Consider the following 13,170-nt stretch of genomic DNA (forward strand, 5'->3'; position numbering starts at 1 on the left):
TGGGGCTCCTTGCACTCCCCAGCCCCCAGTCCTGCTGGGCCTCCTGCTGGAGGAGAGACGTGGGAGCCCCCTCGCCTCAGGGCTGCGGGGGCGGGGCATTGAGGCTGGGCCCCACTGCAGCAGGACCCCCACACCCCTCACCGCCCCCCGCACATCTCTGACCCCTAGACAGCTGAGGTGGCCCTGGCCAACCTGAAGAGCAAGTACGAGAATGAGAAGGCCATGGTGACCGAGACCATGATGAAGCTGCGCAACGAGCTCAAGGCTCTCAAGGAGGACGCTGCCACCTTCTCCTCACTGCGCGCCATGTTCGCCACCAGGTACCGCTGCGCCCTGTCTGCTGGCGGCTGGGCCTGCCCGCCAGGGCCCTTTCCTGCTGCAGGCGGCACCCCAAAGGGCCGACTCTGTTTCCCTTCACGTGGGGTGAGGGGCTGGAGGCGGGGGGAGTGGGCAGGGGGCCCAGCGACACGACTTGTATCGGGGCCAATAACTGACAAGTGAGGTGTGTGCCCCCAGAGCCCGGCGGAAAGTTTGCAGGCTCAGAGGGACGGGCCCAGGGTGCCCCCTCTGACCCTGTAGGTTGGGGGTGGGGGCAGCGGCCTTTTTTCCAGTCCTGAAGGTCCGTCAGATGCAGGCGTGGGCCAGGAAGCCTCCTCAGGAAGTGCAGGCCTGGAGGCTGCTCTGGGGCCTGGTTCCCAGTGTTTCTGCTGCCCAGAGGGGCGTGGCGCCATCTGCTGGCCAGTGCCTGGCGGGCCTGGGGCAGCCGGCCCTGGACGGTCCAGGCCTATGCTCCTTGGGGGCGGGATGCCACGCTTGGGTTAAGTGGGGCTGGAACCTCGCACAGGGCCCGCTTCTTGCGCGGGGTGCCAGGTGCTCCCCTCTTTGCAGCGACGTGGGAAGAGAGGGGGCCAAGACAAGAAGGAAAGCTCCAGGCTTCTCTGGAAGCTTCCTGTCCTCTGGGCAGAGAGCCTGGGAAAGGTCTTGGTCAGTCCCTCGGCGTGTGGTGTGTTGACCCTTGCTTCCTCAGCACGTCTTCTAAGGGCCCCAGCTTCTCAGACGGGCTGAGCCCACAGACCTGCTCGTCTCTGGGCGAGGGTTGAAACTCGCTGTCGGCCTTCAGCCCCTGGAAATGGGGGCGCACGTGGGGCCGCGAGTAGGGGTGCCAGACCGAGTGGGCCTTTCTCTCTCCCAGCCCCACGCCTGGACGGGGCACGCCTCACTGTGAAGCAGAGGCCGAAACAGGGCTGTTTACGGTGTGCACAGGTGCCGTCCCCAGGCTCTGGCTGCCATTGACACAGACGCACTAAGTACCTGTGTTGCGCACGTGCTGATCTGGGAACAGCCGAGTCCTGCCCTTGGGTTGACCCCGCACTCTGGGAGCCAGGGGATGTCACACCTCCAGCCGGCTGTGTCCGGGCCACCTGGAGGCCTTGAAGTGCAGCCATCACCTCTTTTAGTAAAAATTGGCTTCGGAGAGCCCCTCCCAGAGAGAGCTGACCACTGAGGGCACGGCCACTTTGCTTGCAGCCCAGTGAGCAGGGTGACCCCATCGAAGTCCCCTCTCCTTCTGCCCACGTGTCCCCTGCCTGGCCCCTTGGTGTGGGGCCTTGGTCATACACCGCTGCCTGCTCTCCCCATTCTTCAGCCGTGCTCTGGCCTCTCATCCCTGCAGGTGTGATGAGTACATCACGCAGCTGGACGAGATGCAGCGGCAGCTGGCAGCTGCCGAGGACGAGAAGAAGACACTCAACTCGCTGCTGCGCATGGCCATCCAGCAGAAGCTGGCACTGACCCAGCGGCTGGAGCTGCTCGAGCTGGACCATGAGCAGACCCGGCGGGGCCGTGCCAAGGGTGCCCCCAAGGCCAAGCCCAGCACCCCAAGCGTAAGTCACAGCTGCGCCTGCGCCAGCGACAGAGCCGAGGGTGCTGGGCTGACTGCTCAGGTGCTCTGCGGCGAGAAGTATAACATTTACTGCGACTAGGGCCGCGGGCCGCATGCTGCAGCTAACCTGCCACACGTCAGCGCCCGCTTCCCCTCGACTAACCCGGCCACAGCGGGGCCCTGCTAGGCTGCTCTTAACTGACTAACGCACAGAGCGCAGGACCTGGCCGAGGCTGCCTGCCGCTCCACCGGGACACTGCGAGCTTTGTGTCTGCTTCTCACCCCTCGGGACCACCTTTCCAGCAGCTCTTTTCTTGGGGGGGAGTCAGGGTGGGGTCGGAACTGCTGGTCCTTGCAAAAACATGGCTCCCCAGGGTTTGGATGTTGTCGGCTCCCACGGGGAGGGGCAGAACCTGAATCGAAACGTGCATGTTCCCCGCATGTGTCTGATGCCATTGGGCTGCCCCAGCACCCAGAGAGAGCGTGTCGTTCTGGCCGGAGTCCCAGGCGCAGCCTCAGAGGATGCCGTGTGCCTGGCACGTTTATGGAGAGAATTACTTTGTAGTTTGTGCAGCATCTCACTGCAAATCATATTCAGGACAGAAGTATAGAATTCCTGGCCCTTAACCCAGAGAAAGAGCAACCCTGTGCCCTGTGTCCTCCAGCCCAGGCACACACACGTACTGGGCACAGCACAGCACAGCACTGGCCACATCCTGGGACCAGAGCTTAGCTTCTCAGCTTCACTCTCTGGGATCTGCATGCTTCTCTGGTGGCCTGCGCGGTGACAAGTTGGCAGGCCCAAGGTCTGGGGTGTTCTTACTGAAGAAAACTTCTCAAGTACCTGGCCAGACTCTTGTCTTTGCAGGAAGCCCGTCCTTTTGTACTGAGGGTGTCCCCAGCTTTTGGGGTGGATTTCTCCATCCTCTGCCCGTTATCAGGCCCTCCTCCAGGTAGCTTCAGTCCCCCAAAAACGAGGCACTAGAAAGCACCAGCCTGAGCTTCCATCAGCTCAGACGCCGCCAGCTGTAGCTGAACCCAGTGCGGGGTGGGAAAGGGGCTCGCTTGGGCCCAGGGCCAGTTCCAGGATTCACGGTCAGAGGGATGTGGTTCTCCTCAGTGCAGTGCCAGGGTGCTGCGGGCAGAAAGGCAGCCTGGGCTGCCCTCATCCCCAGAGGCTGCGCCCCACCCCCCCCAAGTTTGGCGCAGCCTCCAGAGGGGGTTGTATTGTCCTTCACACAGCTCTGTGCTCACACTCCACTCCCTTCTTGGTTCCTGAGTGCGTCCCAGTCCCCAGCAGATTCCGGGTGCTGTGCAGACCGCCTCAGGTTTGGCCAACCGCAGAGTGGAGCGATGTTGCGCGGGCCGCCCCTGCCCCGGCTCCAGGCTGCTTGGCTGATGGAACGTCGGCTCTTGGGTTCCCCTCCACTTGAGAAGGGGTTGGGCTGCCCCCTCTGCAGGCAGGACTTGTGGGCCGTGGCTGCCTGCTAGCCCTGCGTGCTGCTTCTGCCTGCCTCACCAAGCCCGGCACGCAGCTTCTCTCTGGACTTGTGAGGGGTCTTCATGAAGCATTCAGGGCTGGTGACCCCCTTAACACATGCAGGTTCTTCTCTGCTGCCCACTAATGCACGCGCACCCACACCCTCACAGCTCGGTGAGAGCTCTAGGTGTCCGACAGGCGACTGGTTCTAACGCTGTCTTGTTTTCTCCCGTTTTCAGCTGTAGAGTAGCTGCCGGGAGGACTCGGCCGCCAGCCTTGTCACACTGCAGTCCCCTCCCCTTCCCTCCCGTGGGCCCACGCAGAGGAAGGAAGGGCAGCCTAAAAGTCCACTTAGAAACATTTTTGGATATGCCACTGCAATTCTTTTCAAAATAGCATTCCCCAAGTTTTTAATGCAGAGGAAAAAGCTTTAATGTTGAGATGCCGCCAGCCGCTGCTTGGAAAGGCGTTTTACAAGCGCTGAAGAACCTGCTCGGACAGCGACCGCCAGGCTCGCTTAGGAACCTGCTAGAACACTCACACTGGGGTCTCCCTGTTATAGATACTCCTTTTTTATCCGATAAACCTGTGCACTTTTGATATTTTGATATTATATTTGCTTCCTTAATCCCTCACAGAGAGACGGTCTCAGATGCCGTGGTCTGTCTCGTGGTCCTGTAGCCTCCATCTTAGCTCCCGGTGTGTTGATCCCGCATCAGCACGTGGCACAGACGTGTCCTCCTAGCATGTAGCTCTGGACTGTTTAGATGAAGGCTTCGACCTGGCAAGGAACTCGGCTAAACGTGTCCACGCTGTGGTTCAGTAGCCTTTTAGATGATACGGCATTGTGGTTCATGTTTGAAATTACGGATTTTAAATGCCATGTTCATTAAGAAATCCAGGGTATTCCGATTCTGGGGTTTTTCATATTGTATTATTATTATTCTTAGGAATAGTTCAATGTAACAAGAAGAAAACTTGACCTTTGCTCTGGTTAAACAGTAATAGGCACTTGAAAACAAAAAGATAAATTATTGAAATGAGTAGTATTACCTACAGATTCCAGAATTTTCTGGGTTTTAGGACCTTGTGAAGCATGACCGATTAACAGAATTTTATACAACTGTACCAGTGAAATTCCAAATTGGAATTGTTTTGTTACTCTGGTTGTTGTGCCAGATTGTGGTACACTTAGAAAATTCTACAGTCGTCGATTTTTAGGGTGTTCTATTTCAACGCCTTTTTGTTAGTAATCATTGCCAGCAGTGCCTTCATCAGTTACAGGAGGTGTCCCAGCGTAGTTTATTCTCTAAAACAGAGAGTGAAGAGCTAGTTGGGAATGTTGAAGGCCAGTGTGGACCAATAGGTGTGAATGGGCACACACCTTCACACCTGAACCTGGGCATCTTCATGAGGGAAAGGAAATAGCAATTGTGCAAAATTCTGTTAGTCAGTGATTCTTTACTGCGCAGTTCAGGGCTGAGCCAGCGAGAGTGAACACGACTGTGTGTGCTGTGGGAACCAGACGGACTTGATGAGACAAGCTAAGCAGGCTGTGTGGACGACACGCCACGTGTGTGAAGAGCAGGGCGGCGGGCGCCGCGCTGTCAGCCTCCGCTATGGGTGAGGGCTAGCCATAGTATTCTTTGCAAATATGAGGAAGAGACGTCACATATTCTTTTGCTTGGTGTGACTAATCACTGTTAATTTCAGGAAACAGAACTCAATAAGCTCCTTAGCAAACCAGGCCTGCGTCTTGTCCGGTTTGCTGAGTGAGGCTGTGTGAATGGTCAAATTGGTACCTGCAGAGGAAGAAGAAAACGGTGTTCCCTCTTCCAAAATAAAGGACAAATTATAATAATATAAGTAACAAGAGCAGAAGAATTCTGTTTCCTGGAATAAGCATTTCTTATTCCTAGTTGTAGGGACCCCTATTTTTATCTTCTATTACAGTGTTGATTTATAAGAAATAATGTTACATTTACAATAACTTCATCTGTATGGGGTATTTATTTGCAATGATGTCTGAGTACTGTATTTTTTTTCTGTGCATTACCTTAGTGTCAGAATGTTGTCTTTATTTTAAGATCATATGCATGTTCTCCTGCCAAGGAACCTTTACACAGACCCAAACAAGCAAACAAACAAACAAACAAACAAAAATGCCTTCAAATTTTGAGAAAATGAGGCAGAGCGTGGAAAAGAATAGGAATAAGAAACGAGTTGCAACCTGGAACGCAGACATGGCGTGCATGTCTTCAAAGCCGGTGCACATAGGAACAGTGGGCCTGGGTACTGGGTCGCGTTGGCAGGACCAGTAAATAAAAAGTAATAAAGACAAAGCACACGGCTCGTTCTCTGTGGCTGCTCTGACACCTGCTCCAGATGACCGTGCGTCCAGCAACACGCTGTCGTTCTAGCGCCTAAAACACCACCACCACCAGCTGGTCAGTAACTCAGGTGGCGGGAGCCGGAAGCAACCTGGGGCCCAACTCTGGCACGGTGTGGGGTACCTCCTGCAACAGGCATTGGGTGTCCTGAGTGTGGCCTTGAGAGCATGTTGCCTTCACGCTGTCCTGCCTAGATGCAAAGAGATTTAGATAATGTGGGGTCTTTTCCTGTCCAAACTCTTGCTCTCTGAACTCAGGAGTGAATAGATGCAGCAACAAGAATTACCTGTTTGTCAACACAAAACCATGTGCATCTGCAGGAATGTGTGCAAGGCACGCTGAGTTCGGCCGGGTGAATACTTGTGGGTGTGAGCATAGGGGACACATAGTGGCTGAGGGAATAGGACGTCCTGGGGACGGTCTGCCACCTCCCTTTAGCCTCAGTCAGGCCTCAGTGACTTGGCCCAACCCTAAGGGCTTCTCTCGAGGAGGCTGTCTGAGTCCAGGGTCTTGGTGCTTTGCATCTGCCCAGGACTCCTCCCTACACCCTGGGTCTCCCCCGGCTTTGTGGCCACTGCGGGGCCACTCCCTCCAACGATCTCCATCCCTTTTTAGTAGCAGTTGCCTGGATGTGTGTTCAGTTTGAAACTTTCTTTCACAAGAGATTTGTTTTTCTAACTCAGTAGCTAGAAGGAATCTTTCTTCCTTGCTGGCCCATGTCGCCCCAACAGGCTCTTGGAAGAGGTTGAAAAGAGAACCCGAGCAGATCTGGATGAGACTCCAAGGAGGAAGGGCGTTGGCAGTGGGCCAGACAAGGCAGGCTCCTTTCCGGGTGGGGATTCCTCCCAGCCCTTGGCTTCCACCGTGTGTGTCGCACTTTGTGGCCCCACCCTAGCCCTGCTTGTTGGGGTGTTTCATTTGCACGAGCACAGATGTGAGCCCTCTCCCTCATTTCCCCCCCCAGTGAGAGTGAGCTCTGGGTCCTCACACTCGGAGCTCTTCATTTCAGGGGTAGAGGAGCAGCCTCCTGAATGGGTGGGGCCAGGAGCCTGTGGGAGGGGCCGTGGGCGCTGTAAGGTCTTCCACTCAGCCTTCCCTTCCAAGGAAGAGTGTTCCCGTTCCCACCACCTCCTCCGTCCCCGTGCAGTGTTCCTCACGGCGCCTCCAGCAGGTTCCCAGGGCTGGAAATCACAGCGGAAGCTTGGAGATGGATCTTCAGTTGAATTGCCCATGTCAGTAGCTGACCTACCCTCCCTGAGCCTCAGTTTCCCCTCTCTAGGTTGAGGACAATGGTTCTTTGCTCAGAGGTTGTTGTATGTCTGTCATGTAGCAGGTTCTCAACTGATGACCGTTGCTAATACGGTTCTTGCTGCTGTTGTCCTCATCAGCAAGGTCTGTGATGCCAGGCCATGGAGTTGGGCCTTTGTCCTCTGGGGAGCGTGATTTTAAGTCAGCTTCTTACCAAAGCATAATTTGTATTGAGGAAAGTGCACACATACTGATGTACTGTCCACATTTGCACACAGTAAACACAGCTGTGTAACCAGCAGCCACAAAGTTTCCTGGGCCCCCCGAGAGTGCTTTTTGGGGCACTCTGTCTGCCAGCCCTGGTGAGGCTCTGGGCTGCCTTCTGCCTAGGGAGCCTTTTGGAAGAGCAGATGTGCCTACATTCTGTCGTCACCTGGCATGGGATTTGACAGGATGGCCTGCCACCAGGTGTGCCTCCGTGTGTGCTCACCTCTCAGCTGTGCCCAAACAGTGGAGTTGAAAGGGCTTTTTGTGACCGTGTTGGCACGTTTCTCCTGGGCAAGCACACTGGCTCTTGTAAGTTCACCTCATTCATCCACGAATTGCCTTTGTGAGCCCAGCTCCTGGCTTGAGCCCCCCTGCACACACACACAGAGCACCTCCTCCTAAGTAGGAAGAGGCATGGGCCCTCACCCACAGAAGAGCCCTCCTATGGGTGCTGTGAGCACAGCCCTCATGGGCCTCCCAGGAGGAGAGAACAGTAGAAGTTGATGACCACACACACATACCAGGGTCCCTTTCATTCACGTCACTCAAGTGAGGAATCAAGATTTGTTTTATTTACCCTGAAGTATTTGTGAAGTATAGCACACATACGTAAGAGTGCAAACCAGTGTCCACTGGCTGGATTTTTGCCAGCTGAACACTGCAGCCACCATCCAGATGAGAAGCAGATGAGGACAGCCTCCCAAGTCCCCCTGGTCTGGGCACCTGCTCCCCCTCCCAGGGGTGACTCCCCTGTCAGTGCAGGCCACTTGTGCTGTTTCTGTACTTTAGCTAAATGCAAGCATACAAGAGAGACTCAGAGCTTTGATGGATTTACTTACCAAACTGCCTTGGTTTCTCACACCATGACTGAACTATGCATTTACAGGTGACTCGCTTTAGATACAAAGATATAAATCAACTGAATATAACAGAATGGAAAAAGACAGTCCATGCAAACAGTAGGCAAAAGAGAACAGGAGTGGCTGTATTCGTATCAGACAAAATAGACTTTAAGACAAAAATTGTTACAAGAGACAAGGACATTATATAATGATAAAAAAGTCAGTTTACCAAGAAGATGTAATAAGTGTAAACATATGCACCAAACAACAGAGCTCAAAACACACTATGCAGGGGCCACCCCGGGGCTGAGTGGTTGAGTTCATGCGCTCTGCTGAGCCGGCCCAGGGTTTCACTGGTTTGGCTTCTGGGCGCAGACCTGGCACCGCTCATCAGGCCATGTTGAGGTGGCGTCCCATATGCCACAACTAGAAGGGCCCACAACTAAAATATGCAACTATGTACTGGGGGGATTTGGGGAGAAAAAGCAGAAAAAAAACCCACGCTATGCAAAAACTATCCGAATTGAAAGGAGAAGTACACAGCTCAACAACAGTAGTTAGAGATCTCAATACCCTATTTTGTGTAATAGAACAAGACAGAATATAAAAAAGGAAATAGAATATTTGAACAGGACCATAAACCAGCTAGACCTAGTGAATCTATAGATCACTCCAGCCAACAACAGCAGTGCCCATTCTTGTTGAGTACACACGGAACATTGTCCAGGATAGGTCTAACCACAGAACAAGTCTCAGTAAATTAAAGAAGATTGAAATTACTCAAATTATTTTGTCCAATGACAATGGAATAAACTTAGAAATAATAATGAAATGTGGGAAATTCACAAATATGCATAAGTGAAACAACACACTTCTTAATAATCAATGGGTCAAGGAAGATATCGAGAGGAAAGAAAGATAGATCTCAATAACCTAACCTCCCACCTTGAGAAACTAGAAAAAGAAGAACAAACTAGGCTCAAAGTAAGCAGAGGAAAAGAAATAGTAAAGATTAGAGTGGAGTTCATGAAATAAGAGAATAGGGGGAAAGTGGAGAAAATCAACAAAACCAAAAGTTTCTTTGAAAGGATAAAAAATGACAGACCTTTAGACCAAGAAAAAAGAAGACTCCACTAAAATCAGAAATGAAAATGGGGAAATTACTACTGATTTTACAGAAATATAAAGGATTACAAGAGAGTACTAAAAACAATTATACACCAAAAAATTGGATAACCTAAACCCAAACCAAGCAGAGAGAAGATCAACGAATTGACAAACCTTTAGCTAGACTGACAAAAACAGAGATGACTCAAATTACTGAAATCGATAATGAGAGTAGGGACGTTACTAATGACCTTACATAAATAAGGATTACAAGACAACATTATACTGATGCCAACAAATTAGATAAACTTGATGAAATGGCAGATCATTAGAATCAAACACCAAAACTCACTCCAAGGAAGTAATCTTAATAAACTATATTAAGAAATCAAATCAGTAATCAAAAATCTTCTAATAGGACTTCTAGTTTCTGGTCCAACATGTAAGGAGCTTACAAGTCATCATTTTGTCCTAACAAATAAAAAGCTGAACAAACTGAAAAACTAACAACTCTTCTTGGATCCTTCAGAGAAGCGAGGTCATAGGGCAAACCGCTGCCCCCAAAATTGCAGACACACAGATACAGAGCAGTTGTAACCAGTGCCAAGCAGGACGCCCAAACTGGGATTTCCCAGCTGTTGGAGGCTCAGTGTGGAACGTCTGAGAGAGAAACTCCAGGGGACCCAGTCTTGGGAGCCCCTCACCCTTGGGTGAGCTTTGCCTCCAGGGGCTCTACCAGGTTCTCACAGCGGAGATCAGAGAAAAATCCCTCAGGCGTCCCGCAGAGGGAGGGGAAAAAGTAGCCATTTTGAGATACCCTAGAACTTTCTGTTCTTCTTAACCAGGCCTGCCCTCAAGACTATTTTACCACAGTCTAGCCAACCTGCGTGAAGGGAAATACCCAGCTCCAGTTCCCCTTGGCCACTCTTGTTACCACCTAAGGGGGTGAAAAGAAGAAAAACCCAAGAAGCGCTTGTGAAGTTCATAGCCCAGGGGTACTAGTGCACTGCAGACTTACAGAACATCCCCCCCCCTGCTTACCTTTGTATTACTAAATGACTATTTACAGCAGTTCCCTTTCCCCAGTACATGATGTCTGGCTTTCAACAAAAAAGTAGGCATAGTAAAATGAAAAAAATCAACAAGCCAAAACATACTTTGAAGAGACGGAGCAAGCATCAGAACAAGACTTAGAGATGGCAAGAACGTGGGAAGTATCAGGCCAGGAATTTAAAATAACTTTGATTAATGTACTGAGGGCAGTAATGGAAAAAGTACATGTAAGAACAGATGGGTGGGGCTGGCCCCGTGGCCGAGTGGTTAAGTTTGCACGCTCCGCTGCAGGCAGCCCAGTGTTTTGTTGGTTCGAATCCTGGGGCGCGGACGTGGCACTGCTCATCAAACCATGCTGAGGCGGCGTCCCACATGCCACAACTAGAAGGACCCACAACTGAAATATACAACTATGTACTGGGGGGCTTTGGGGAGAAAAAGGAAAAAAGTAAAATCTAAAAAAAAAAAGAATAGATGGGTAATGTCAGAGAGAAATGGTCTAAGAAACAATTTTTAAATTCTGGAAATAAACAGTAACAGAAATAAAGCCTTTGATAGGCTCATTAGGATATTGGACATGGCTGAGGAAAGAATCTCTGAACTTGAGGATATGTCAATAGAAACTTCCAAAGCTGAAAAACAAAGAAAAAAGGCTGAAAAAAATGGAAATCAATACCCATGAACTGTGGGACAACTACAAAAGGTATAACATACACATAAGAGGAATACCAGAAGGAGAAGAAAGAGGAAAAGGAAGCAAAGCAATATTTGAAGCCATGATGACTGAGAATTTCCCCCAAATTGTCAGACACCAAACCACAGATCCGAGAGGCTCAGAGAACACTAACCAGGATAAATGCCAAAATAAAACTATACTTAGGCATATGATATTCAAACTGCAGAAAATAAAATATAAAGAATCTTGAAAGAAGCCAGGGTGGCAGACAGGGGAAGCTTCCTTATAGCAAAGAAAAGACAAGAATCCATTCAACTTCTCAGAAACTGCAGACAAGAAGAGAGTGCAGCAAAATATTTAAACTGGGAGAGACAAAAACGACCAACTTAGACTTCTGTATCCTATGAAATTATCCTTGAAAAGTAAAGAAAAAATAAAGACTTGCTCAGACAAACAAAAATTAAGGCAATTTGTTGCCAGTAGGCCTTCCCTGCAAGAAATGTTAAGGCTTTTCAGAGAAGGAAAATTATATATGTCAGAAACTCAGATCTATATAAAGAAAGGAAGAGCATTAAAAAGGAATAAATGAAGATAAAATAAAACCTTTTTATTGTCAATTGATCTGATACATAAGTTAGTTAAAAATAATAAGCAGTAACAGATGATTATAGTTTATGAATAAGTGAAGTGAATGACAGCAATGATACAAGGAACAGGAGGGAAGAATTAGGAATATTTTGTTTTTATAAGGTACTTGCACTAACCAAGTGGCATAGTGTTATTTGAAAGTAGACTTGCATTTGTTGTAAATGTATTTTGCAAACTCTAGGGCAACCAAAAAAATAAATAAGTATAATTTATATGCTAAGAAAGGTAGAAGATGAAAATAGGAACAAAGAACAGGACAATAATCACTTTAAACTTCAGGGGTCTAAATACACCACTTAAAAGAGGCTGTCAGAGTGGATTAATAAACAAGACCCAACTATGCGTTGTCTTCAAGAAATCTATTTTAAATATAAAGATACATATAAATTAATAGTATAGGGATGGAGAAAGCTATACCATGCTAACACTGATCAAAAGAAAGTGGGTATAACTATATTATTTCAGACAGCAGACTTCAGAGGAAGGAAAGTTACTGGAGATAATGAGGGGTATTACATAATGATAAAGGGGTCAATTTTCCAAGAAAACATAACAATCCTTAATGTGTTTGCACCTAACAACAGTGCATCAAACTATATGAGGCAAAAGCTGATAGAATTGCAAGGAGAAATAGATGAGTCCACTATTGTAATTGGGGACTTGAACATCCCTCTATCAGAAAGGCACAGATCCAGCAGTCAGAAAATCAGTAAGGACATAACTGAATTCAACAGCACCATCAATCAAGTGGATATAATTGACAACTGTAGACTGCTTCATCCAGCAACCACAGAATACACGTTCTTCTCAAGCTCACAGAACATTTCCCAAGATAGACCACATTCTTGGCCCTAAAATACATGTTAACAAATTTAAAAGAAATGAAATCATACAATATATGTTCTCAGACCACAATGGAATTAAACTAGAAATCAATAACAGAAAGAAAGATAGAAAATCCCAACATACTTGTAAGCAACACACTTCTAAATAACACATGGCTCATAGAAGAAATCTCAACAGAAATTAAAAAGTAACTTGAAGTAAATGAAAATGAAAACACAATTTACCAAAATTCGTGGGATGCATTAAAGCAGTGCTTAGAAGGAAACTTACAAGACTGAGTACATATATTAGGAAAAAAGAAAGATCTTAAACCAGTAATCTAAGGTTTCTCTTTAGGAAACTAGAAAAAGAAGAGCAAATTAAATCCAAAGTAAGCAGAACAAAAGAAATAATAAAAATTAGAGGAGAATCAATGAAATTGGAAACAAGAAATCAGTAAAACGAAGAGCTGTTTCTTTAATAAGATTGATAAAGATGATAAGCTTCTAATCAGGCTAAGAAAAAAAGAGGTTACTAATATAAGAAATGAAAAAGGGGGCATCACTACAGATCCCATGGACATCAAAAGGATAATAGAGGAATACTATGAACAATTATATGCCCACAAATTCAGTAACCTGGATGAGCTAGACCAATTCCTTGAAAGACAAAATCTACCAAAACACACAAGAAGAAATAGACCATCTGAGTAGATCTATATCTATTAGAGAATTTAAATCAATAATTAATAA

The 13,170-nt window shown here is 48.4% G+C and overlaps 1 protein-coding gene across 2 annotated transcripts in view; it reads left to right on the plus strand.

The window, feature by feature from the left end:
• Positions 1 to 5,704, plus strand: part of BICD2 (BICD cargo adaptor 2) — a 50,232-nt gene extending 44,528 nt beyond the window's left edge. Inside the window, exons 6-8 of one of the 2 annotated variants that reach the window (XM_023627619.2) lie at positions 169 to 320; positions 1,673 to 1,883; positions 3,602 to 5,704. In XM_023627619.2, coding sequence (XP_023483387.1) covers positions 169 to 320; positions 1,673 to 1,883; positions 3,602 to 3,607 — 369 coding nt within the window. In that variant the 3' untranslated portion in view covers positions 3,608 to 5,704. Of the gene's footprint in view, positions 1 to 168; positions 321 to 1,672; positions 2,116 to 3,601 lie in introns of those variants that run through there. The other variant, XM_023627618.2, reaches the window with a different exon arrangement.
• Positions 5,705 to 13,170: the final 7,466 nt, after the last annotated feature.

This window comes from Equus caballus, chromosome 23, assembly GCF_041296265.1.
Source record: "Equus caballus isolate H_3958 breed thoroughbred chromosome 23, TB-T2T, whole genome shotgun sequence".
NCBI lineage: Eukaryota > Metazoa > Chordata > Mammalia > Perissodactyla > Equidae > Equus > Equus caballus.